The 26540-nt window shown below is 30.7% G+C and overlaps 1 protein-coding gene across 1 annotated transcript; it reads left to right on the top strand.

Annotated features, from left to right (window-relative positions):
* The first annotated feature begins 1482 nt into the window (after positions 1–1482).
* LOC133336004 (zinc finger protein sens) lies at positions 1483–13756 on the top strand. Its single transcript, XM_061544295.1, has 4 exons — positions 1483–1642; positions 3837–4933; positions 11808–11958; positions 13512–13756. The coding sequence occupies exons 1-4, from the start codon at positions 1483–1485 to the stop codon at positions 13754–13756; spliced, it is 1653 nt and encodes a 550-aa protein (XP_061400279.1).
* Positions 13757–26540: the final 12784 nt, after the last annotated feature.

Here is a 26540-nt window from a genome sequence, read left to right as displayed (position 1 = left end):
CCACTTGGCGCTTTTCCACGCTGAACAACTGGACACAAAAGTGTCAGTTGTGGAACTTGTAAAAAAAGACGGAATCCTTGGCAGAAGAAAAAAACCATACTCACAAAATTCCTATAAAGGTGTATGTGAGTGTAGATGTGTGTTTTTGACCCTATGTCAAGCCACCATGTATGACAATAATAATAACAACAACAATAAGAATAACAACAGTATACCAATTAGTATAGAACGCGTGCTACTAACACGAAAAAATGCAAAGAAGCCAAACAGAGCTTGAAATGTTTGTTAAAGTCGCTCACTCTCTTTCTCGTATTATGTTGAACTCGCTCAGGGGATCCAGTTTGATTGGGGAGAGTATGAATTGGTATGTGTGTGTATTTTTGTGATCATCAAAGAGAGCAGGGGTTTGTTTGTGTATTTGCTTCATTTTCTGATTCCCTTTTTTTGCTTCTCCTTAGGGGTGCCTTAGGATGATGATGATAATGATGATCATTATCATCAAGCAAAAGAGCGGCATATGGAGAACAACTGCCAGGATCATCACGACGGAGGCGATCGCCACCACCACCATTATTATTACCAACAACAACAACATCAGCACCACCAACAGTTAACGGAGGCTCCTACAACTCGGCTTTCTTCCCTTACGATTGCCTCGAGACACCGTTTTGATTCGTTTCACCTTCGTTTTTTTCCCTTCGATATTGTGGCACGAGTAAAGTGGTTGATTTTTTTCGACATAACAGTGGTTGAATATTCACTGGTTGCTCCTTTTTTTCTCGGTTGAGGTTCTGCTGCCAATAATAACAACAACATGGCTATGGAACACCGTTGCAAACACTACAACTACCACCACCACCATTACGAACACCATCATCACCACTACAACTATTTTTTCGGCTGCTATAACCTGGCCAGTTGTTGTCTTCTGTGTTATGTTTTTGTTGTTTTTTTGTTTCTGACTTTGGTTTAAAGGCTCTCCTTTGCCGTTGCTGTTGGCCAACAAAAATATTCACTACGATGTGCATCGCAACTTAGCCTTTTCAGAACCTAGCAAACGGTTAAAGATTCAGTCAGGTGCCAAGCACCAAACCGTACGGACGTGTGGTCGTTTGCCTTAACACAAGAAATTTTACACAGAAAAAAAGTTACTCTTCTTTTTCTTTTGGCTCTTAAGACGTTCTCTAACGGAATAATAACGGATCATCAAATGCTTGAGAGAAAATAAATCGATATTCACAAACTTGGATTAAAATTTTGAAATTTTGTTTTGCAACAACAAATATTACCCAACAATTGCAAAAATATGGAATATTGAAAAGGAAATGTTGAATTAAAAAAACAAGTGGATTTTAAAATTTTTTGTTTGTTTGAAAAAAATCTGCTCAAAAAATAAACCCCAATTTAAACAAAAAAACAAGTGTCATATATAATTTTTATTTTTTGAAAAAAGTGTTTTACAAAAAAAAAAATCCCTTCACCATGAACCATTTATCACCACCACCCTCACCCCAATCCAAGGCCGGACAATTCAATTCAGCTGCATCGTCGGCGGCTTTGGATTCCAAAAATTGGATACAAAAAGCATCGGCCTTTAATAATGTTATGGCCACGGCTGCTGCTCAAAAATTAAATACCAGAGGTAAGTGTGAAAACCAGAAAGAAAAATAAAAAATGTGGAAATGTGAATCTAATTAAGCTATGTATTAAGAGGATATATATATAAAGAAGGATAACATTTTTCATATCTTTATAGGTTAGAATATGAAATTCAACCATTTTTTTAGTTTTGTTAAAAAAATTCTGTAGCTGAATTATCATAAATCGTATTCAGCTAATTTTTTAAAGGCATTCCTGCATTTGCATTGCATTTCCTGGCTTGGAGATCTATGTTTTATAGTAAAATGCTGTTCTTTTGAATTTTGTTGAAAATTTGAGTTGCTGAATTACCCAAAAACTAATTCAGCAACATTTTTAAAGGACAAAAAATATTAAAAATAGAATTGTTGGTAAATTCCATGGCTTAAATACCCTATTCAGCTGGTATTAAAATGAATTTCTCTTATTTTTGAATTTTGTTGTAAACATTCATTGCTGAATAACCTAAAATCTTATTCAGCAACCATTTTAAAGGACCAAAGATATTAAAAATCGACTTTTTGATCAATTCCATGGCTAAAATATCCTATTCATTTAATGCTGAATTGTCAAAAATCTAATTCAGCAACATTTTTATTGGACAAAAAATATTAAAAATATAATTTTTTATACATACCATGTCATAAATATCTTATTCAGCTGGGTATTTTAGAGAATTCCTCTTCTTTTAATTTTTTTGTAAACATTTTATTGCTGAATTGCCAAAAATTTAATTCAGCAAAATTTTTAGAGGACAAAAAATATTAAATATCGCATTTTTTATGCATTTCATGGCTTAAATATCTTATTCAGCTGGGTATTATAAGGAATTGCTCTTCTTTTTACTTTATTTGCAAACATTTCTTAGCTGAATTGCATAAAATCTAATTCAGCGGAATTTTTATGAGACAAAAATTATAAAAAATTATATTTGTATTAATTTTATCACTTTAAACTTCAATTCAGCTATGCTGAATTGGCAAAAACGAATTCAGCTAAATGTTTATGCAGCAAAATATATCAAAAATAAAAGTTTAATACATACCATGGCTTAAATATATAATTCAGCTAGTTTTTATAAGAAAATTTTAATTTTTTTTTTTTAATTTTGTGGAAAATATTCCTCAGCTGAATTGTCTAAAACAGAATTCAGCAATATTTTTAAAAGTCAATAAATATAAAATAACATGTTATTATTTATATTGTTGAATTGAAACTTCACTTCAGCTACGTTTTTAATTCTGTTAAAAAAACTAGCTGAATGAACTATTCTCCAATTCAGCAACATTTTTGATTGACACAAGTTATTGACGAACAATTTTTATTTCATTTCATATTAAAATTCCAATTCAGCTAGATTTTATTTTGTAATTACATCCTTTATTATTTTCTTGGTGAAAAGTCTTTGCTGAATTGCCTTAAAATAAATTCAGCAGAATTTTCAAAAGAAAAATTTAGTGTGGATTAAATTTACAGACTTATCATATGTATATTGCTCAAAAATCAATTCAGCTAGGTTTTAAATGGAACAAAAAAAATAAGGATCACAATATTATTAAATTTCCCAGTTAAAACTTCAAATTCAGCTAGGATTTATTAAATATTTTTTTTATTTTAGAGAATTTACTTAGCTGAATTGTCCTAAAACCAATTCAGCAGAACTTTTAATAGTTTAATATGGCTTAGAAACCTAATTCAGCTAGGTTTTATTTAAAACAATATATTTTCCTTAATTTTCTAGGAAATGTTCTTAGCTAAATAGCCTTAAACTAAATTCAGCAAAGTTTTTTATGTACTAATATGATAAAAGATCCAATTTTTAATAAATTTAATTGCCTGCTAATAAATTCTGCTTGATTTCGAGAAATTGTCCCAGCTGAATTACCTTAAAATCTATTCAGCAAAGTTTTTAAAGGCAAATTAAAAATATTTTTAATACTTTTAATAAATTTTACTGATTTGTATGCTTATTCAGCTACATTTCAAATGCAGTACATTCTTCATAATATATCTAACCAGCTATATTGCCTTAAAACTAATTCAGTAAATTTTGTCTAGCTGAATTAACCTAAAACTAATACAGCAAATATTTCACATCATATATTTAAAATAATTAATATTGTCAAATTCCTCCCGAATTTGTTTCTTTATTAATTGTTATCATTAATTGACTTTTTTCTTCTCTCTCTCCCTTCCAGACATCCCACCCTTCTTGTACAACCCCTTGCTGTACTCCAGTGCCTTGTTGTGGCCACAATTCCTGCTATCATCAGCATCGGCCTTACATACCCCGCATACACCCATTACACCCAAATCTCCCTTTAATGCCAGCCTCAATAGTCGTGATTATGCCCTCACCCCCGAAAAGGAAGATCTCTCCGGCTCTTCTCAGGAGGAAAATACCAGCATTAATGAAGATATGCCATTGAACTTGTGCATAAAACGTGAATCGACCAATGAGGAGCAAGCCTCCTTAGGTGGTACACCACCACCACTAAGGGCTGTTAATTTGAAATCTTCCTCACCCAAAACACCCGAAGATGAATATGAATCGTCGTTAAAAATGCGATCACACACCAATTCCATATGGTCACCGGCCAGTATGTGTGCTCAAACGAATACCAGCAGCCTGCCGACCAACACCCACCCCCACCATGCCGATGATGATGAGCACATGGAAATGGATCCAATTGTAAGGAAATTCAAATATGAACGCCGCAACAGTTTTAGTCGTCACCAGCAACAACAACCTGTCCAGGATAGTAACCTCTTGACACCCCTCTCATCAATTTCCGGCCCTGCCACATTTCCCCGCACGAATTTCAATCACAAGGCGAATATCGAACTCGAATCGGCTCAACAACAAATCAATGCTCATCGAAATGCCTTCATGGCCGGCTTGGCTGGTAACAATTTGGAACTGCTTAAGCAGCATCTAAAAGTTCAAACACAGCGTGAATTGGAATTATTGCGTCAGCAGCGTGTTGATTTATTCGTACAACAACAACAGCAATCGAGTGATAACGACAGTATTAGCGAGGAATACAACAAGGAGCAGGAGAATAAATTATCTTTGTTGCAACATCATCAATATATGGCAGCTGCAGCAGCAGCGGCGGCCGCAGCATCACAACAACATCACCAGCAGCAGCAACATCCTGATTCGACAGCCGCGATTGGTAGTAGTCCAGCAGATGGTCTACATTCGTCATCGTGTCATCCGGATAGTGATGGTGGCCACAGTGGTGGTAATAACTCGAACAACGGTGAAAAGAGAGTGGCGAGAAATTTTCAGGTAAGTTGAAAGAGGGAGATAATTAAAGGAAGAAATTCAGCTAGCTGAATTCAATTTTAAAGCAATTCAGCAAAGTTTTTATGTCAGATAAATAATTTTTACTATATTTTCATCAATTTCGCTCAGCTGAATCACATAAAGACTTTATTCAGCAAATAATTCCAACAAGAAAACACATCGTTATTAATTCAGACATCAATTCAGCTACATTTTATTATAAATTTTCTTAGCTGAATTACATTTAACCTCAATTCAGCAAGAGTTTTATTTAGAAAATAAAATGTTTATTCCATTTACCAATCCATTTTATTGCTGAATAGTCTTTAAATGATATTCAGCAAGGTTTTTATTGGAAAATGTTCTTATTCGGAACTGTTTTCACTGAAATAAGATTAAATTTCTAATGTTTTTCATCGAATTCCTTAGCTGAATTGTTTGTAATATCAATTCAGCTGAGGGTTTTTTAGGGAAATCTTATTTTTATTACATTTTCAATGTATTTTCTTAGCTGAATTGCCTCTAAAGCTAATACAGCACAATCTTTATTAACACATTTTGCTCTACACCACTGTTTTTAGTAAAACTGCAGAGATTTTGTTAATATTGAAAGCTATTTCCTTAGCTGAATTGCGTGTAAAATCAATTCAGCAAGGGTCTTATGAGGGAAATATTCTTTTTATTCCATTTTTAATAAAATTTCTTAGCTGAATTGCTTTTAATGCTAATTCAGCAAGGTTTTTATTTCAAAATATGGCTATTCGTTCCTGCTTTAAGTTAAATAAATTAAACTTAGTTAATATAAAAGAATATTAGCTTAGCTGAATTGCATTTAAACTGAATTCAGCAAAGTTTTCATTATGGAAATTGAATTTCTATCAATTTTTCTATAATATTGTCTGGCTGAATTGCCTTTAAAGCCAATTCAGCAAGGATTTTATTACCAAATGTGGATATTCTATAAAGATTTTCATTAAAAAATACATTTTCTGTAATCGTTACAACATATTTACTTAGCTGAATTGCATTTAAACCCAATTCAGCAAAGTTTTTATTAGCAATATTACATTTTTAATCAATTCTCAATCAAACTACTTAGCTGAATTACATTTAAACCCAATTCAGCAAGGTTTTTATTACCGACATTACATTTTTAATCAATTTTCAATCAAACTACTTAGCTGAATTGTCTTTAATAGCAATTCAGCTAGGGTTTTTTTATTATTTTCCCACAATCACTAATTCAAACTATCAAAATCCCTCTCATACCTGCTCATTAATTAATTTGATTATTATTAAAATCTATAATTTTCCACCCTGACCGATCCCCCTCATTTAATCTACACAATTTATTGAGGCCATGCCAGCAATTAAATCTAATATTCATGGACGAACAAAAACAAACCCCGCACAGAAAAAATTGATATTTGCCTACTTGGCTAGTAAATAGATTTTTGATTGAAATCCTTTAATTTTCATTATAGATTTTAATTGCTTAATATCGTGTTTGGCATATTACACCAAAACATTAGTGGCCATAAATGTTCCGATATCTCTGTTGTGTTTTTTATTTACATATTTATTGTGGCCCAGACGAAGCTTCAATTCGTTTAATTGAAAAAACACAAAGTGAAGAGACCAAACGCACACACAACGCCGTTCTAATGAGAGCGGGAGAGAGACCGAATGAAATGAACCCTTTTAATGAAATGAATTGATACAAGTTCGGTCATTTGGCATTCATACCAAATGGCCAGGACAATAATGCGTATTTGGTGGTTGGGGTTTTTTGTTCGATTTGACATTGCTTGCTTGGTTTTGCTACAACTTGTGTTAATTGTTTGTATTATTTATTTACGATTTTATAACATAATTTAATTGTCCCGACCAACCCCCATAGTTTTTTTATGACAGGCTATGGGGGGAGGGGGACTCCCCAAGCAAATGGCTGGCTGGGTTCTTCATTTAAGTGTTTGTCTAGATAAAATTGTCACATTAATAATAAAATAATTTCCCCTGCCTTCACTTCCCCCACCTCTCTCATAACAAAAAATTTAAGTGAAATATTATTCAAACTAAGAGTAAATAATATTAAATTGTTGTTATTCATATTGAAATCCCCAAATCAAGCAATTATTTAATTAAATAACAACGTTTCAGCACCTTCAAACGATAAAAAATCCCTGCAGTACAAAAAATCTTAGCTGAATTACATTTAGCCCTAATTCAGCAAGGGGTTTTTCAAGAAAATATTATTTTCATATAATTGTCTGTACAATTTCTTAGCTGTATTGTCTTTAAATCGAATTCAGCAAGGTTTTTAATAGAAAATATGCTCATTTAGAAATGGTTTTATTTATTAAACGCGTAGTTTGTTACAATCGCAAGGGGTTTTCTTAGCTGAATTGCCTTTGAATCTAATTCAGCAAGTTTTAATTGCAAATATTGCTATTTTATTCAATTTTTTATAAAAATTTCTCAGCTGAATTGTCACTAAACCTAATTCAGCAAGGTTTTTATTAGAAATATTGCAATTTTATAGCATTCTCTATAAAATGTCCCAACTTAATTATATTTAAAAATTAATTCAGCAAGCTTTTTATAAAACAAATATTCATTTAAACACATTTTAAATAATTTTGTTTTACAATCGCAAGGTATTTCTTTGCTGAATTGCCTTTAAACCTAATTCAGCAAGTTTTTAATTGGAATATTGCAATTTTATTTAATTCCACATAAAATTTGCCAGCTGAGTTGCCTTAAAAACTTCATTCAGCAAAGTTTTTATTAAAGAAATATGTTTTTAAACATATTTGCAGTAAATTTTGTTACCATCGGATGATATTTTCTTGGCTGAATTATTTTTAAACGTAATACAGCAAGGTTTTTATTTAAACGATTTCTATTTTATTAAATTTTCAAGAAAATTTCGTAGCTGAATTGTCTTTAAAGATAATTCAGCATGGTTTTTATTCGAAAGATTCCAATTTTGTTTCATTTTCTGTAAAACGTTCCAGCTGAATTGTTATTTAAGCTAATTCAGGAAGGTTTTTATTAAAGACATATTTTTTAAAACGTATTTTCAGTAAATTTTGTTACCATTGCAATGTATTTTCATAGCTGAATTGTTACATTACAGTTTTATTTAATTTCCAATGAAATTTCACAGCTGAATTGCAAATTGCACAAATTCAGCTAGCTGAATTGCCATAAAATCAAGTTCAGCTAAATATTTTCAACCAAAAACAAATATAATACACATAACACTCAATTCAGCAAAATTTTTCTCAGCTGAATTGAGCTAAAAATTTAATTAGACAAAATAATATGCTAATGATTTAATTTTAAAAAGATTTTACCCTGCTGAATTACATTTAAAGACAATTCAGCAAAGTTTGAAACCCCCTTATATTATTCAGGGGGTTTCAATCAATTAATTAATTAATTTCAAGTCATTGAAAAAAATCCCTGCTCCTCAAAACAACAATAACAACAATCTCAAATATGTCCCCCTCTCAATATAAAGCCTGGTCGTGTGCTGATGATTAAACTTTAATTTTCATGATAATTATTTCAACATATCAGGAGGCATTCGCCGCTGCTCCTCCATACGTTCGTTCCATACGCTTACAGTAAATATCAGTTTACATTTTCTTCACACATATTCAGTATTCCTTTAATTGCCATTAAAAAACTGGAGAAGAGCAATAACAACAAAAAATTACGGCACATGGTGCTCTTGGCCTTTTTTGTGGCTGGCTGGCCGGTTAACTGCATGACTAGCTAGGCATGGCTGGCTTGACCGACTGCCAGCTTGTTTACATACCTTTTTTAACTAAAAGGCCAAACATGTTGAAAGAACCAAAAGTCAACTGGCGAGAGTTGCATCTCTTGCATTTAGCCTGGCCATGCAGTTCGCCAGGCAAACACACACACACACATCGAAAAGGAGGTATGCAACTTGATAGGCTTCAAAAAGGTTTCCTTGATGATGATCGGGCGTACAACTCACAACATACGTTGTATTTTTGTGCGTGCGACTTCCCAGGAATAAACAGATGGCTTAAATGCTTATCAAGCAGGATTTCAATATGATTTCTGCAGTTGTTGTTGTTCGGTGTCCTATCATAAAAATTCAAAATAAAAAACATCAGATTGTGATGATACAAAATTAAAACTAAAACGATGAAAAAAATCTGTTATATTCCAACATCTGTACATCTGTTACGTTTCGATTTTTTTATTTTTACGGCATTTCATTTTTTTTTCACTCCATTCACTTTCTTTGTAATAAACAGTTAGATGGGTGGTCCTGTTTTTACATTAACCGCTCTATGCACAGATGTTATCCCAGAGAAAAAGGATGTGGCTCCAAATTGGAAATAAAAGTTAAAGAAATTATTTTCAAAGGAATTCGTTTGGTTGAATAACAACAATAAAACTAAATAAAAATAAAAAATAATCCAAAAAATGTTTGTAATTGAAAAAAGTCATTGCTGAATTACATTTCTAAGCAATTCAGCTAGCTGAATAATATGAATTTCAAATAAAGACTTACTTAGGAATTATATTCTCAAACATTCTCAGCTGAATTCATCTTTAACCTAATTCAGCAAGGTTTTTATGTAAACAACTACATTTTCTTGAGATCCAAATTATTTTCCCTTAATTCAGCTAGCTGAATATAACCAAAATCTTATTTTTTTTTTCTAAAAATGAGAGACAAGTTAAATTTTTCAACAAAAATGTTAGCTGAATAGGGGTTTCTTTAATTCAGCACACTTTTAAAGTAGTTAACTACATTCCTCATTAGTCAAATGTCCCTAAATATCAAAATTCTCGTAGCTGAATTAGCTTCTTCTACAATTCAGAAAGGTTTTTATTAAGAAATAATTATTTTTATTGAAATTATGATGTTTAAAGCCAATTCAGCTAGCTGAATTTGTAAAAATATTGTTGCGTTTAATAAATAATATAAAGTTAGAATCTTTTTCAAAAAGTTAGCTGAATAAAGGTTTGCGACAATTCAGCAAAAGTTTAAAACTATGCCCAACATTTACAATATGACAAACTATCCTAAATACTAAAATTTTCTTAGCTGAATTGATTTCAACTTCAATTCAGCAAGGTTTTAATTTCATTATGATGATTTTTCTTGAAAGTGCAGTGATTAAAGCCTATTCAGCTAACTGAATTTAATTAAAAAATAAATTTTCTTAAAAAAATTGTAAAAATAAATTTTTGTCTTCATTTTTTATTAAATAAAAAAAAGCTGAATTGAAATTTTTCCTATTCCATAATTTTGTAATAATGGTTAAGTTATTAAAACCATCAAAAAAGTTTAGCTGAATAAGCTTCTTCCACAATTCAGCTAGGTTTTAATTTTATAATGATAATTTGCCTTCAAATTTTTATGTTTAAACCCTATTCAGCTAGCTGAATTTAGTTAAAATTTTAAATTTTTCTTTGAAAAGTTTTAAACTAATTTTTTCTATACGATTTCTTAAATAAAAATTAGCTGAATTGATAATTTTCCTTCACCATAATATTGTAATCATGTTAAAGTTTTTAAAATTATCAAAAAACTTTAGCTGAATTAGCTTCTTCTACGATTCAGCTAGGTTTTTATTTCAAAATTATGATTTTTGTTAATAATTTTCGGTTTTAGACCTATTCAGCCAGCTGAATTGTCAATTTTAGCTGCAGAATACAAACTTTTGGTGGTCAAATAATTGAAAAGGAATTGTTGAAAATGTTTTACAAATTTTCAGCTAGCTGAATATAGTTTTATGTCGTACAGTACTATATTTGAAATGATGACAAATCCATTTCCGCTATGTTTACAATTGAAATTCAGCAAACAATATTTCTCAGCTAAACTTCCGTTTCAAGTGGCGTTTAGGGACACAAAACACCTCATCCACAATGGTGTATAATTAAAAAGTAGAAGAAGAAAAATCATTCATTATTGATTCTGGAATCATGTCAAAAATATATCAGCTCATTACTTAGTTTGCTTGTCAAAGTTACATTTCTTTTTGTTCCCGTTGTTGTAGTTGTCTATTTTTTTCGAATGACAAATAGAAAATCGTCTATGGAACACTTGTGTCATCATTCCATACTGGACAAGACTGACAGAGTCATTCATGTTATTTATGTAAAACACACACGTACACATACAACAATAGCACAAAAACAAACAATAGATCTCATCTCCATGTGAGAGACACGGGAGAGCAAGACAACAATTTATTCAGCTAATAAATAAATGAAAAATGATTGAGCCAGGTTACAATTTTTTTGTAACAAACACACACATACGATTGCAAACTGTGTCAATATTTGTTGGATAATTAAATAAATTATAATGAAGTCTGATGCACCCATCCAAGATTTTAATGCCATTGGAGAAAATGTGAGGTTTATTGTTGTCTCGGAATGAGAAAAACAAAATTCCTTAAGTCAATTCAAATCAGCTGTGTTTGGAAAGCATTTATTTAATTTTTTTTCCAGACAAATCCTTAGCTTGGTCATAATTCAGTTTCAATAACAAATATTTTTTTGTTATTGAAACATTTGATTCTGATTACTCTTCTTCTAGTTAAGATTTTAAAATTTTTCCAAGAACATTTCTATTTGTTCCCGTTAAACAAAAGATTTTTGCAAATGAATTTGTTTTGCGCAAAAAATCTTGATTAACTTTGATTGTTTTTTTTCGTTATTTCGAAAACACTTGTATAAATATTGGAAATTTCTAAGCGTCAATACGTGACTGTGTGATTTCTTTTGAAATAATTTTGACATAGATTAAGTCATCAAACACAAATTTTTCCAGCTATTTATAACATTTATTTATATATTTTTATTTCATTTTTAGTGTAAACAATGCGGCAAAGCTTTTAAACGCTCCTCAACTCTGTCTACCCACTTGCTGATACACAGTGATACCCGGCCATATCCCTGTCAATATTGTGGCAAACGTTTCCATCAGAAATCGGATATGAAGAAACACACATATATTCATACTGGTAAGTTTTCAAAAAAAAAAAAAAATAAATAAATAAAATAGAAAATAATTATAAATAAAAAAATAAATAAAAATCAACAACATTATCACAAAAAAACTTTGCTAAATAGGGTTTCCATCAATTCAGCAAGGTTTCAAAGAGCATTAAAATATTTCTAGTACCCTTACACATAATTTCCATTAACAAAATCCCAGCTGAATACATAATTTCACGAATTCAGCAAAGTTTTTATGTAACCAACTAAATTTTTGAGAATTTAAAAGTATTTCCAGACAATTCAGCTAGCTTAATTTTAATATATTGTTCTTTAAAATATTTAAAAATTAAAAAAATATAAAATTTCCCCAAAAAAATCATAGCTGAATTGGGATTTCTTCAATTCAGCTAAGTTTAAAAGTGTACAAAACTATTTCTGATGACCTCACAAATAATTCCCAATGAAAAAATCTCTACTAAATAGATGATAAATACAATTCAGCAAAGTTTTTATGTAACAAATTATACTTTTAAGAAAAAAAATTATTTAGATTCCACTTAACCAGCTGACGTATTTTTAATTTTTCTATAACAAAATAAGAAAAATTTAAAATTTCTCATAATTTGGGCAAAACCATTTTTTGATTTCCAATTTATTTTTAAAACAGCTAGGAAATAAATATAAACTTTTTTTATTTCAAAATAAAGGAAAATTTAAAATGTTCACAAAAAACGATATTTCAAGAAATTTTAAAAATGTCTAATCACATTTCTTTACGCTATCATTTTTCATAATTAAAAAAATCTTAGCTGAATTTGGGTTTTTTTACAATTCAGCAAGATTTTAAATACATTGTAATGAGTTTTATTGAAATTGCTGTGTTTGTAGCCTATTCAGCAATCTGATTTCAATAAACCATTCAGTTTCATCGCTTAAACAATAAAATTATTTTCTTGTTTATTTATTTTTCTTAATAAAATCTGGCTGAATTGAAAATTTATCATTCCTAAAACATCACTACCATGCATAAGTTATTAAATCGCCCAAAAAACCTTAGCTGAATTAGCTCTATCTAAAATTCAGCAAGGTTTTTATTTCATAATATTAATTTTTATTAAAACTAATATATTTAAAGCCTATTCAGCAAGCTGATTTTAATCAAAGTAAATTTTCCCCCAAAAATTATTTTCTTGTTCCTTTATTTTTTCCCATTAAAACATAGCTGAATTGAAAATTAATTTTGGCCAAAGTATTAGAAACGTTCTAAAGTTACATAAACCTACAAAAAATCTTAGCTGAATTTGGTTCATGGTCAATTCAGCAAGATTTTTATTTCATAATAATGATTTTGATTAAAATTTTGATATTTTAAGGCTATTCAGCAAGCTGAATTTGATTAAAATTATGTTATTTGCAAAAAAATTTAAATATATATATATAAATATTTAAATTTAAAAATTTTAATTTTTATAAAATATTTTATATGTTAATTGTATTCAGCAAGCTGAATTTGAATATTTCTTATCTTAAAAATTGATTATTAATTTTCCTTGTTTTTTTCTTTTTCTCTTTTTAGGTGAAAAACCCCACAAATGCACCGTGTGCCTTAAAGCCTTCAGCCAAAGTTCCAATTTGATTACTCACATGCGCAAGCACACCGGCTACAAGCCCTTCGGTTGCGGTCTCTGCGATCAGGCCTTCCAACGTAAAGTCGATTTGAGACGTCATCGCGAGAGCCGTCACGAGGATCATTCCATGTCAACGGGGGCAAGTAGTCAAGCACCGACCATGATTAAAATGGAAGTTAGCAGCAGTTGTTAGAGATAAAGAGAGAGAGCGCGAGAGAGAAAAAGTTACACGAAGAAGTTGAAGAAGAAAAGTGCTGCCAAGTTATTTATGTTTAAAGCCAAAGTTTAGACCACCAACAAAACTATAACCAAGGGGGAAAAATACCCCCTTAAGAATTTATACAAAAAAAGAAAGAGGAAAACAAGAAACTAGTAATCCAAAACAAACACACAAATTATATATATGGAAGTCAATTTATATATATTAAAAATTATTAATTAATTATTTTAACTAAAAAAATTAAGTGTAAAATTATAACTAAATTTAAATATATTTTTATAAGTATGCAAAAACAAACAAACCAACAAACAAGCAAAACAAACAAACCAATCCCCTGACCCGCCCCTTTAGAATTTATTTAGTTTATAATTTAATCATAAATAATTTAAGGCTGTATAGAATTTTTAATTAATTTAATTTTTAGTAAAAGAAGACAAAACAAACAAACAAATTGAAAGACATTTTTATGATTTAAAATTCTTAGTTATTATTTTTAATTATTATTATTTTTTTTTTTAATATTAAACATTATATTTTATTTTAGTAAAATTATTACCCAAATATTTAGTTTTTTTTAAATATTAACAAATTTTTTTTTAATTAAAAACGCAAAATTTTTTTTAAAATTAAATATTTAATTTGTTTTTTTTTATTTTCAAAATTTTTATTTTATTTTTTAAAAAATAAAAATTTTATTTTTTTATGTAACCAAAAAAATATATTTCAGGCAAACAACTAAAGACAACAAAAGTGGCATAATTTATTTTAATTTCGAGATCCAACCCACACTTATATGTTTACACACACACACACACAGCTAAACATACCAAAGAATATTTATTTACAATTTTTCACAGTGACACCTTTCTTGATGACAACCTCCAAGTGAATCACCACCATAACCTTATGTGGGGTTTTCCATTTCAACCTCTTCTTCCTCACAACCCTTCCGTCCCTCCTCTCCCCTCTACCTCCTTACGTCCACCGCTGAAATTCAACCCATTCCTTACTCTTACTTCCTTTGGTATTGAAATTCTTCTTCTCTTGAAATTAATTGTACAATAACAAAAATAAAACACTTGAATTTCTTAATTTTTTTGTTTTTGTGTTTCCACAATTGTGCTAGTATTATTTAAGCCATTTATTATTACAATTTTTATTAATTTTTTTGTAATTGTAATTATTTATAAATATGATTTCATGATTTTATTGATTGTCTTTATTTTCAATTGTGTTTCTTTTTTTTGTATTTAATTTATGTGAATTTATTTATAATTTAAGTTATGATTATTGTGAAAAATGAAAAGAAAAGAAACCGTTGATGAAAAGAACAGACAGACAGGAAAACAAATAAATGATGCAAAAAAAAACTAAAATAATTTCTTGAGAATTTTATTTATGATTTTAAATGGGGGAAATCCGTCAGTTATATATATTTGGAATTTCATGTAAATAGGGTTCTCGAAACCCTACTACTGCTACTACAAAGAGCAATATGACGTATGATTAGGATTAAGTTGCAGTAGAAGTGTTCAGAAATTTTGGATGTGGTCATCAGTCGGCAACCAATACTAATTATTACATATCCTACAGGTACATCTTCGAGGCAACTTCAGTCCTTTAGATACGTAAGTATTGTTTTATAGTATCGGAATATGAATTGTATTTACCTCCAATTCTAAATTTGCACATATTTTCTACAGACCCCTCCTAGCACATTTGAACGGGAGAGTTCGATTGTTGAGACATATTTGAATAACTTTTCATTATATAGTGTTATACAGAAAAAAATTCTTATATATGAATAGTGTTCAGAAAGTGTTGACAATATCTGCATTTTATGAATGCAATTCATAAAACTTTTAATACTGGTTTATTGTAAGAGAGAGAAAAAACATTAGTTATTGTATTTGACATTTATATCGAAATAGTTTGGAAAATACATATGAGAATTTTATAACACTAATGCAGAGGTTGATAAGAGTGACTGAAATAAAGAAACAATTGAATGCAAAACTAATCGCAATCGATTGAGTTTAAACACATTAACCGCTCTGTGCACAGATGTTATCCCAGAGAAAAAGGATGTGGCTCCAAATTGAAAATAAGAGTTAAAGAATTTTTTTTCTAAAGAATTCGTTTGGTTGAATAGCAACAATAAAATTGAATAAAAATAAAAAAATAATCCAAAAAATGTTTGTAATTTAAAAAAAAACCTTGCTGAATTGCATTTCTAAGCAATTCAGCTAGCTGAATATGATGGATTTCGAATAAAGACTTACTTAGGAATTTCAAGTCATAAATAAATCTCAGCTGAATTCATCTTTAACCTAATTCAGCAAGGTTTTTATGTAAACAACTACATTTTCTTGAGATCCAAATTATTTTCCCTTAATTCAGCTAGCTGAATATAACCAAAATCTTATTGTTTTTTCTAAAAATGAGAGACAAGTTAAATTTTTCCACAAAAAATGTTAGCTGAATAGGGGTTTCTTTAATTCAGCACACTTTTAAAGTAGTTAACTACATTCCTCATTAGTCAAATGTCCCTAAATATCAAAATTCTCGTAGCTGAATTAGCTTCTTCTACAATTCAGCAAGGTTTTTATTAAGAAATAATTATTTTTATTGAAATTATGATGTTTAAAGCCAATTCAGCTAGCTGAATTTGTAAAAATATTGTTGCGTTTAATAAATAATATAAAGTTAGAATCTTTTTCAAAAAGTTAGCTGAATTAAGGTTTGCGACAATTCAGCAGAAGTTTAAAAATATGCCCAACATTTACAATATGACAAACTATCCTAAATACTAAAATTTTCTTAGCTAAATTGATTTCAACTTCAATTCAGCAAGGTTTTAATTTCATTATGATGATTTTTCTTGAAACTGCAGTGATTAAAGCCTATTCAGCTAGCTGAATTTAATTAAAAAATAAATTTTCTTTAAAAAATTGTAAAAATAAATTTTTGTCTTCATTTTTTCTTAAATAAAAAATAGCTGAATTGAAAATTTTCCTATTCCATAATTTTGTAATAATGGTTAAGTTATTAAAACCATCAAAAAAGTTTAGCTGAATAAGCTTCTTCCACAATTCAGCTAGGTTTTAATTTTATAATGATAATTTGCCTTCAAATTTTTATGTTTAAACCCTATTCAGCTAGCTGAATTTAGTTAAAATGTTAAATTTTTCTTTGAAAAGTTTTAAACTAATTTTTTCTATACGATTTCTTAAATAAAAATTAGCTGAATTGATAATTTTCCTTCACCATAATATTGTAATCATGTTAAAGTTTTTAAAATTATCAAAAAACTTTAGCTGAATTAGCTTCTTCTACGATTCAGCTAGGTTTTTATTTCAAAATTATGATTTTTGTTAATAATTTTCGGTTTTAGACCTATTTATTGTAAGAGAGAGAGCGAAAAACATTAGTTATTGTATTTGACATTTATATCGAAATAGTTTGGAAAATACATATGAGAATTTTATAACACCAGGTTAATAAGTGTGTCTGAAATAAAGAAACAATTGAATGCAAAACTAATCGCAATCGATTGAGTTTAAAAGTCGGCGATTGTTAACAACAACAAAAAAATAGTTAAATAAACGGCTATCAAAAAGAAAGTGAGAGAGGAAGCGTGAGCGTAAATAGTAGGAAAATAGTTCAGATAACAATGAAATGTTTACATTTTGAAAAAAATAGTGACTTTCTCATGATTATAAGAATTTTTACTCCAATATAATCAAGATACATGTACAATATGGAAAAAATGAACTACCCAGCTAGCATTTGGAAGTCGTTTTTGAAAAAATCGCCCTAGGGAGTCTTTAAAGTGTCCTGTGGCAATTAAAAACTGATTGACTCACTTGAACGACAAAAAAGGGACTCGAAAATTATGATTAAAAAATGTTTAATTTTAAATACAACAACAAAATGTGTGTAAAACAGTGTGTGTAAAATATGACAAATGTTTCCATTGCTTATCATCATATTTTGATTTTCTGAAGATTGAAAAAGGCTTAATCAAAAAAGAGCAGGCAGATGTTTAACAAATGATTAGAATTGTGTATTCTCTGATCACATTTTGCACAGATGGGTGATTAAAAACTGCTTGTTTCTTCTTTTTTGCATTTACTGGAGTAAATAGAAAAGGTTTCATTTATGCTCATTTACAAAAGTTAAGTGGAGGTGTTTACATCAATTCTTAGTGAAGTTAAACAAAAATATTAAAAGGTGAGTTAATGTGATTTGTAGAGTTGGGCAATCTAGTTCACGTAGCCGATCGATCTTTCTCGTTCCTTTTTTTAAAAGGAACTAGTTCCTTTGCTCAAAGAAATATTTTTTTATAAATAAATAAAAATATTTGAAACAAAAAGAAATTAATAAACTTTAACTATTTACACAATAATAAATTGATGAGCGTATGTTTATATATGGTTAACAATGTGACACCATTTGAAAAACGAACGAACGAAGAATATTGGAATAAAGGAACGAGATCAGAAAAAAGAACGAGACCAAAAAGGAACGAGATCAAAATAGGGACGAGATCAGTAAAAGGAACTATATTAATTAAAGAGTTGGAACTAGTTCCGATCGTTCCTTTCTCGGAATTGTTCCAACTACCCAACTGTAGTGATTTGATAACTAATCAACTAAATTAATTAAACTAACGCAACTCATTATAATCTATTTCCAGAGTATTTTTTTCCAAAAATCGGTGGCGATGTACCTGTTCAATTTCTCGGAAGGTGTTCACAGATAACTTAGCTAAGCAAGACAGCTGGAAGGGAACCTGCTCTAAACCTAGAGCATATAAAATTAATTAATAAAATAATTTTTACTTCAATGTATACAATAAATAAACATTAAAATCGTTACTTAATATATTTATCGTAAATGTGACTGATAAACGGCTAGAAATTTTAAACATAAATGGATCAAAAAGGACTTCTGAATGAATATATGTATATGAGTTATATACGACTATAAAAAAATTAAAATTAAAAAATTACATAAATAAGACTCGAAATAGAGTCACAAATTAAAAAAAATTTTAAAAAGTGTTTAAAACATGATTCGAAAAAAATTTAATATTAGAAGAATTTTAAAAATGACTCGAATCTAATGCCGAGGCAGACTCATATGTGATTGACATAGAGGACTCGCGCCCGGTCGCACTTTTCTCCCGACGACTGAGTCAATTACGATCAGAAAAGGTGCGCATATTCAAGCATTTTAATCTTCCAGCAGTATTAAAAAGACTCGAGTGTGATTAAAATTTTCAAAAAATTTTGGCTGGGTATGAATGAATGCACACAAAATACTAATTTCAAAAATTTTTAATAGGGATTTTTCCTAAAATCTCAGAACCTCTAAACATGGACCAATTTGATAACGCATCGTAATGTAAAGTTATATATGTATAGTTAAGTAAAGTTATATATATATATACTGTATATACTTTAGTTTATGTCGAAAAAAGGGAAGTACGATTATATGTGGGCTATGCCTAAATGTGTACCGATATATGTACTACATTTTCGAACCTGAACTTTAGTTTCGTATCTCGAAACCTTTCGAAGGTATGAATTTCATATTTTTTATAGTATAAACTGAAGTACAGAATACCCCCATACTATGGTGGAATACGGTTATGTGGGGAAAATCCTAACACACGAGAAAAACCCTAATAAAAACACAAAAAACACATTACAGACAATTCCGTTCCCCAAAATATCGAAATTTTAGAAGAAACTTTATATGGGGTCTACCGAAAAAAGTTGACCAATATTGATAACTTAGTACCTAATGGCTACCCAAAATTCCAAATTACAGCTAATTCGGCTGAAAAGCATAAATTCTGAGATAACGTAATATGGGTGCTATGGCGAAATGTGGACCCATATAGCCAGTCTTCGAACTTGATCTGAGACAAATGACACCTATATACAAATTTCAATATCATACTATGGTGGAGGGTATAATAAAATAGTCCACTGGCATATTTAGCCATTTTTTAATATATTTTCATTACAAAGTGTTCGAATTCGGAAACCACACTGGCGCCTTGGCAATAATTTTTGTCTATTCTTAAAATGCCTTCGAATATTATGTTTATTTTCCTGTCTATTAAAAAATCCTTAATTTCTAGAGACGTGGACATAAACCCTTTACATATGTGGATTTACTTCAATTGGAAAAAATCGTTCCGATATCGGGACTATCACTAAACCATTTAGAGTGTGCTAAATAGCAGAAAAATAGAGATTGAACAGCGTTCACATATGCCACATTCCGAACCTCCACGAAATTACTCGAAGCCCTACAAAATGTGTCACAACTTCCCAGAAAATATCTTTCAAAGCAAATACCTTTTATTTTGTATTTTGGGTTCTTATTACGAAAAAATCTGCTACTAAAAAATAAAATGTAGTTAAGTCACTTCGATGAGAAAATTTGGTTAAAAACATAGTAGTACTGAAATTAGAGCGGGACTTTTATGTGGGTGCTATATATGAATTTTAACCTATAGAAAATTTTCAGTAAAAATGCGGTTTGCCCTCCAATATCGCGGAATGCCATGAAAACTAAGTCAAAACATCGATGGGAAAATGCTGATAAAGCCGATATATAGAAACAATACCACAACGTAAACTGATATTGATAATTTTTGGTAGGAAGATTTGGCGCCTTATCAGAAACTGAAAAATCATCTTAGAGGACTATTCTTATATATTTTTCGATGATATATCATAGCGTGAATATTTTCTGAACACTGTTCGCTCGTATTTTCAATTTAATTTATTAAAAAACCTACAAATTTCCAAACAGAGATAATATCTTAAATCACAACTAACCTCCTCCTTACAACCCAAAAAACAAATGCCTATAATTTGCTAACTAAATTGCATTTCCCCTATGTCCTTTCGAAATGCAACGCAACACGAACAATATCCTTTAAAAATAAATCTAATTACAAAAGCAATTCACTCACAGGACATATTATGCATTATTGTTGACTAATCGCGTTAGTGATTTCCTCTCTTACTTTCGCCAGGAAAACACTTCAATTTCCTGTGTTATTGTTCACTAATCGCTTAACTGATTTCCCGGTTCCTCATCACCTCCCCTTAGCTAATATTTTTAATTTTATTTTGATTTCAAAAAGGGGACAACAAGTAGTTGTTGTTAAAAATCACTCTATTAGTTAAATTAAATCAGATAAAATGTAACAAAATGGTAAATCATTCAAGTCATGCGGTTATTTGTTTTTTCTACGTTTTTTTAGAACAACACGCAAATTTATCGACCCACTAAATAAGGGAAGCTTTTCCCCCTCTTTTTGGTTTCGAGTTAATATAAAATGACAACAATAACAACAATATTTTGCAGTCACGTGACATGCTAAAATATTATTAAGTGTAAGCATATGTGGCCTTCATATGTCACTATTTCAAGTGGGTTAAGGGAGTTATTTAAAGTGAACGGCTATAATGAAGAGGAAGTGGCGCTAAGAAGGAGGGTGTTTGTATAAGCGTATAGAAGTGTTGAAATATTTCAATAAAAATAGCAGAAAGTATTACCATAATAATGAAGGGGATTTCTTCAGAGTATACAGGATTATATCTGACTAAGTTGATGATGAAGACTATTTAAAGGAAATGGATTTTTACATTAACCTTATATTACATATATGACCATTGGAAATCTGGAGAATTCAATTGGAGGTATCTAAAGCACTAGGTATTTATATCCTACACAACTTTGTTGTCAGGGTATTACAGCTTTGTGCACTACCAAGAGTTTGGTGGCCGCGAAATATTGGTCCTAGACCCACCTTTAAGTATACCGATAGTGATATCTCGATCTAGACATGTAAACACGATACATGCCACAGTTATGGATCAATCCTGCATGTAGGATGGGTTCTGGCCAATGAAGACCCCTATGGTTTTGCGTAAAGATCGGTTAATATTTAGGAGATGGAATGGACCAAATACTTAATTTTTGTCATTTTTTCTGATCGCTTCAGAGGCCGCAATTACGGCCCAAACATCGAAAAATTTTACATAGAGAATGGGATCGGGCCAAAGAATAAGCATACTTGTTTTCATAAAGATCGGGCCATATTTAACGGATCTAATGGACAATCTAGTTCAGTTAGCGGATCGATCTTTCTCGTTCCTTTGCTCCATATAGTTGCTTTACTCCGTACAGTTCCTGTGCTCTTTATAGTTCCTTTGCTCCATATATTTCCGACTCCTACATAGTTTCTTTGAATCTCTCTCATCGTTTGTTTTGTTTTTTTTTCATATAGTTCCTTTGCTCCATATAGCACCTTTGCTACATATAGTTCCTTTACTCCATACAGTTCCTTTGCTCCATATAGTTCCGACTCCTACATAGTTCCTTTGAATCTCTCTCTCTCTTTCATCGTTCTTTTTTTCGGTTGTTGGTTTTCCCTAGTTCCTTTGCTCCTACATAGTTCCTTTGAAACTCTCTCTTTCATCGTTCTTTTTGTTTTTTTATACCCTCCTCCATAGTATGGAGGGTATATTAATTTTGTCATTTCGTTTGTAACACATCGAAATATTCATTTCCGACCCTATAAAGTATATATATTCAGGTCAAGTTCGAAGATGGGATATATCGGTCCACGTTTAGACATAGCTCCCATATAATGGTACCCCCAAATTTTCGGTATTTTGAGGTTCTTGAGCCTGTTTTCAACCGAATTCGCTGAAATTTGGTAATTTATTTAGCAAATCTCCCTACTAAAAATTATAAATATAGGTAAATTTTTTCTGGTACCCCCCATATAACGGTACCCCTCAATTTTCGGTATTTTGGGGTTCTTGAACACGTTTTTCAAAAAAATTCGCTGAAATTTGCTACATTGGGTTCCTATGAGGTACTAAATGTCTCCACAAAAAATTATTAATATAGGTCCAATTTTTCTGGTAGTCCCCATATAACGGTACCTCCTAATTTTCAGTATTTTGGTGGTTTTGATCGTATTTTTCCGCCGAATTAGCTGTAATTTAGTATTTTGAGTTCTTAATAGGTACCAAATCTCCCCACAAAAAAACAAATCTCCCTACCAAAAATTATATAATATAATTATAATAATTATTATTATTCGCCCCCTTTTTGGGGTAGTTCCCATATAACCCCCTTTTTATATTAAAATAGTTATCTGATTTGTTCCGCGTTTTGAGTTTGGTTCTAAGACTCTGTTGTAATCAATTCTCCTGCGGAAGATAGCGAGATACAAAATTATAACGTAAGGTTCGATAATGAACTATTGCCGCATTTAGACCTAGCCCCAGAAGGACTGGACCGACATTCCCCATCTTTGAATTTGAACTATATTTGGAAGAAACAATAAGATGGGCAATGTTTGGATGAAATCTACATTTTCTGAAACGGATTTGGTCCAAACATTTTCACCGTGTTAAATTGTATACACCCTCATTAGCCATACGACTGGGTGTATAATTATCCATTAAAAAATGCTAAAATTTATATTATGGTTTACATAATCCCTTTTTAGAAATGTCGGTATAGGTCCACTTTTTGGTATGTTCCCTATATTTTCATTTCTAGTAACTGTCAGTATATCTATGGTGGAGGGCATCCAAAGTTCGGCCCGGCCGAACTTACCGCTTTTTCACTTGTTTTTCGCTCACATAGTTCCGTGTTGATTTGTTAATAGATGATTGAAAATTGTGCAAAAATGAAATGAAGCTATAGAATTCAACTGCAGAACGATAAGCTCAAAATACTTTCTTTATAAATAAATAAAAATATTTAAAATAAAAAGAAAATAAAATTTATAAGCACAAAATACTTTTTTTTATAAATAAATAAAAATATTTAAAACAAAAAGAAAATAAAATTTAAATATTTACGCAATTTGAAATACGAACGAATGAAGAATATGGGAATAAAGGAACGAGATCAGAAGAAAAGAACGATAAAAAGGAAACGAAAAAAGAAGAAGATCAAAAAAAGGAACTATATTAATTAAAGAGCAGGAACTTGTTCCGTCCGTTCCCTTCTCGGAATAGTTCCAATGAACTAATTCATTCCGAAACTACCCAACTCTAGTGGGAGTTACACTTAAATATTTACAGGTGCTTACGTATTCATATATTATTTAACACACGAGAGTGTGAAAATATAGCGGTGATCGCTTTGAAATTTTCCAAGTATGGTCAAGGACAACGCCTATAATTTTCGGTGATGATCAGATTATAATATTGGGATGACGTGGGCCGAAAACTTATTTTTTTGTGTTTTTTCGAGTCGATCTATAGTCCACAAGTGAAGGCCGAACATCACAACACAACCCACGAGGAAGGGTTTTTAAAAATTATATTTTCAGGTTCTAAAAGTAGGCGTGTATTTTTGAAGAATATTTTTTCAAGGTTTAAAAGAAGGATGTGATTTTTAAAGAGTATTTTTTCAGACCCTAAAAGAAAACCTGATTTAAATTGGTTACCAATGTGCTTATATATTTATCGATTTGCACGAAATTTGTCATAGCCTACTGAATTGAGTCTAGAAGGGTGTGTACAAAGTTGCGTGAAAATCGGTTCAGATTTATATAGACCTCATATATATATATATATATTTTCCTCCGATGTTAAGTAAATGATGCACCAAGGACCCAAAACAAGTTTCGTTGAAATCTTGTCCATTATTTGTGTCAGATTGACGCGAAATTTTGCACAACTTATAAAAGCAATAGTAATTGCTTTTGGTAGATATGCAGACATAGCCCATATATTCCACCGACTTCACGTTTATTGGGTTTCAAATAATCAAGGAGTGTCCTACTGAAGAGTTTAGTATAGGTTACAGAATGACATGTTCATGGATTGATTTAATTCGGTTCACATTTAGATATAGATTACATATTTTAGTTCATCCAATTTTATTTTAATGGACCTTCGAAAATGCGACGTCTGTTAGAATGCGTCTGTTGAATATACCCAAAGCTTTGAAGGGTATCATATAGTCGGCGCCGTCCTATTTTACTATTTTCCTTACTGGTTTAATAATGTTTTAAGAAGGTATGCATTTTACAAAGATATTTTTGAGGCTCTTACAAAAGGCTTGGAGTCTTAAAGCAGTATTATTGAGTATCCCTTTGAAAAGGCCTCGATTATTTAAAATTTATAGAAGACCACTGTTTTAAATTTATGTCTGACTATTTTCCGTGACTCCTTCTCCGAAACACTTAGACTTTATTGCACTTCAGCTCACATTTGTCATTTTGATTATGTTAATGTTTATACTATTGGAGTTTAGATTTGTGGGATCCGATATAACAACCATTGCTCTTATAGCACAGGAGTACACATTACCGTATATCACTTCGCTACAATCGAACACCTTTTACCTTTAATTGGAAAAGAGAAATGAAAGTTCATCTCTTGTTATTCGACAATTAATTTCAATCTCTGGAAAGTGAAAAAGACATTTCATCACGTGCTCTTTGAATAATTTCGATACGCTAATAAACGCTTACCGCCAACCTTTGTCGGCATAAATCAAAAGCCAAGTCCCCTCTACCGAAAAAAACCCCCAACGACAAACAAACACTTTGTGACAAAATCGAAGACGAAAAAAATTAAAGTCCTTGAATTACATGTGAAAATGTCGATCAGAAGCAATGAACTGAATGAGATGATGATGCTGATCCATCCTCACCAATTGAATTGTATTGTGAATTTTTGGAAGCCAAAAAACAGTTCAATATTGTTACTTTTTGGATAAAATGCTTTTGTTGTTTTTGTAATTTTTACTGATCAATTTGTTAAATACCTGACGTAGTTAAGCGTACTCCAAATGAAACTGCCACATTCGCACTTGCGATGGGAATGAGCGAATAAAATGAATGAATGAACGGATCATAAAAAAGAAGGATGTTGGCTTTGTTGTTGTTGCTGCTACTTGTAAGCTGGCATAATTTGTGCCAATTGCCTGCCAATGATCGTCGATGATGGGAATTGCAAGATTTGATATTCCGTGATTTGCTGCTGTCCACTGCTGCGCAATGTGATCGAATGTGAGTGAGATTTTGGGTTTTTGGTAATTCTGGGTTTTTGATCCAAGAAGAAAAAAAGCTGTTACTTAGCCAAGGCAGAAGACAGCTGTAATTTTGGGGTAATTGTCATCAATTGTGGTGGCTACGATTCGATTAAAGAAGCACTTGCACGAAACTTTGTACCCAGAGTATTGATTATTTTGAGTTTTTTTCTTCGTTCGTTCATTGGTTGGAGTGGTGATTAGTAAAACTCTTTAAAGTGTTTTCAGTTGCCTGATGACATTGTGATCCTGGCCGCGGTGTAATACAGCGGCATTTTACAAAAAGCCTAATTATTGATGAATTCCTTAATGCGAAAAAAGAGAATTGGTAACAATCCACGAAAAAAATATCAATGATCTACCGAAAAGTTCAAAAAGCTTATTTGGAATCTGCCGAACAAAACATCAATCATACTTGGCACCAAATTTTGGTTTATAGGAAAAATTGAAAAATTGTACCGCTTTCAAAACAAAAATCAAGTTTTCAAATATTTATTTTGCACTTACAACAAAGATGAAAAGGAAGAGAGAGAGAGAGAGGTTGCGGAGAGGGGAATAACAATTTATTTAAAAATGTTGTTAATTATTAGCCCATAAGATCTCACTTCAAAATGCCGTTTACAAAAACCATTTTGGGGTTTATTTAGGGTTGGTTTAG

The sequence above is a fragment of the Musca vetustissima genome, unplaced genomic scaffold (genome assembly GCF_032173495.1).
Source record: "Musca vetustissima isolate MV318-11 ecotype Yass unplaced genomic scaffold, APGP_CSIRO_Mvet_v1 utg25017, whole genome shotgun sequence".
NCBI classification, from domain to species: domain Eukaryota; kingdom Metazoa; phylum Arthropoda; class Insecta; order Diptera; family Muscidae; genus Musca; species Musca vetustissima.
Note: the sequence above shows the minus strand (reverse complement) of the source record. Positions and strands in the feature narration are given on the sequence as shown.

Bases quoted from the DNA above. Each gene is read 5' to 3' on its own strand.
- LOC133336004 (XM_061544295.1), top strand. From the start codon at position 1,483: ATGAACCATTTATCACCACCACCCTCACCCCAATCCAAGGCCGGACAA. The intron at 1,643-3,836 runs GTAAGTGTGAAA...TCTCCCTTCCAG, and splicing joins TCAAAAATTAAATACCAGAG to ACATCCCACCCTTCTTGTAC. The intron at 4,934-11,807 runs GTAAGTTGAAAG...TTTCATTTTTAG, and splicing joins GAGTGGCGAGAAATTTTCAG to TGTAAACAATGCGGCAAAGC.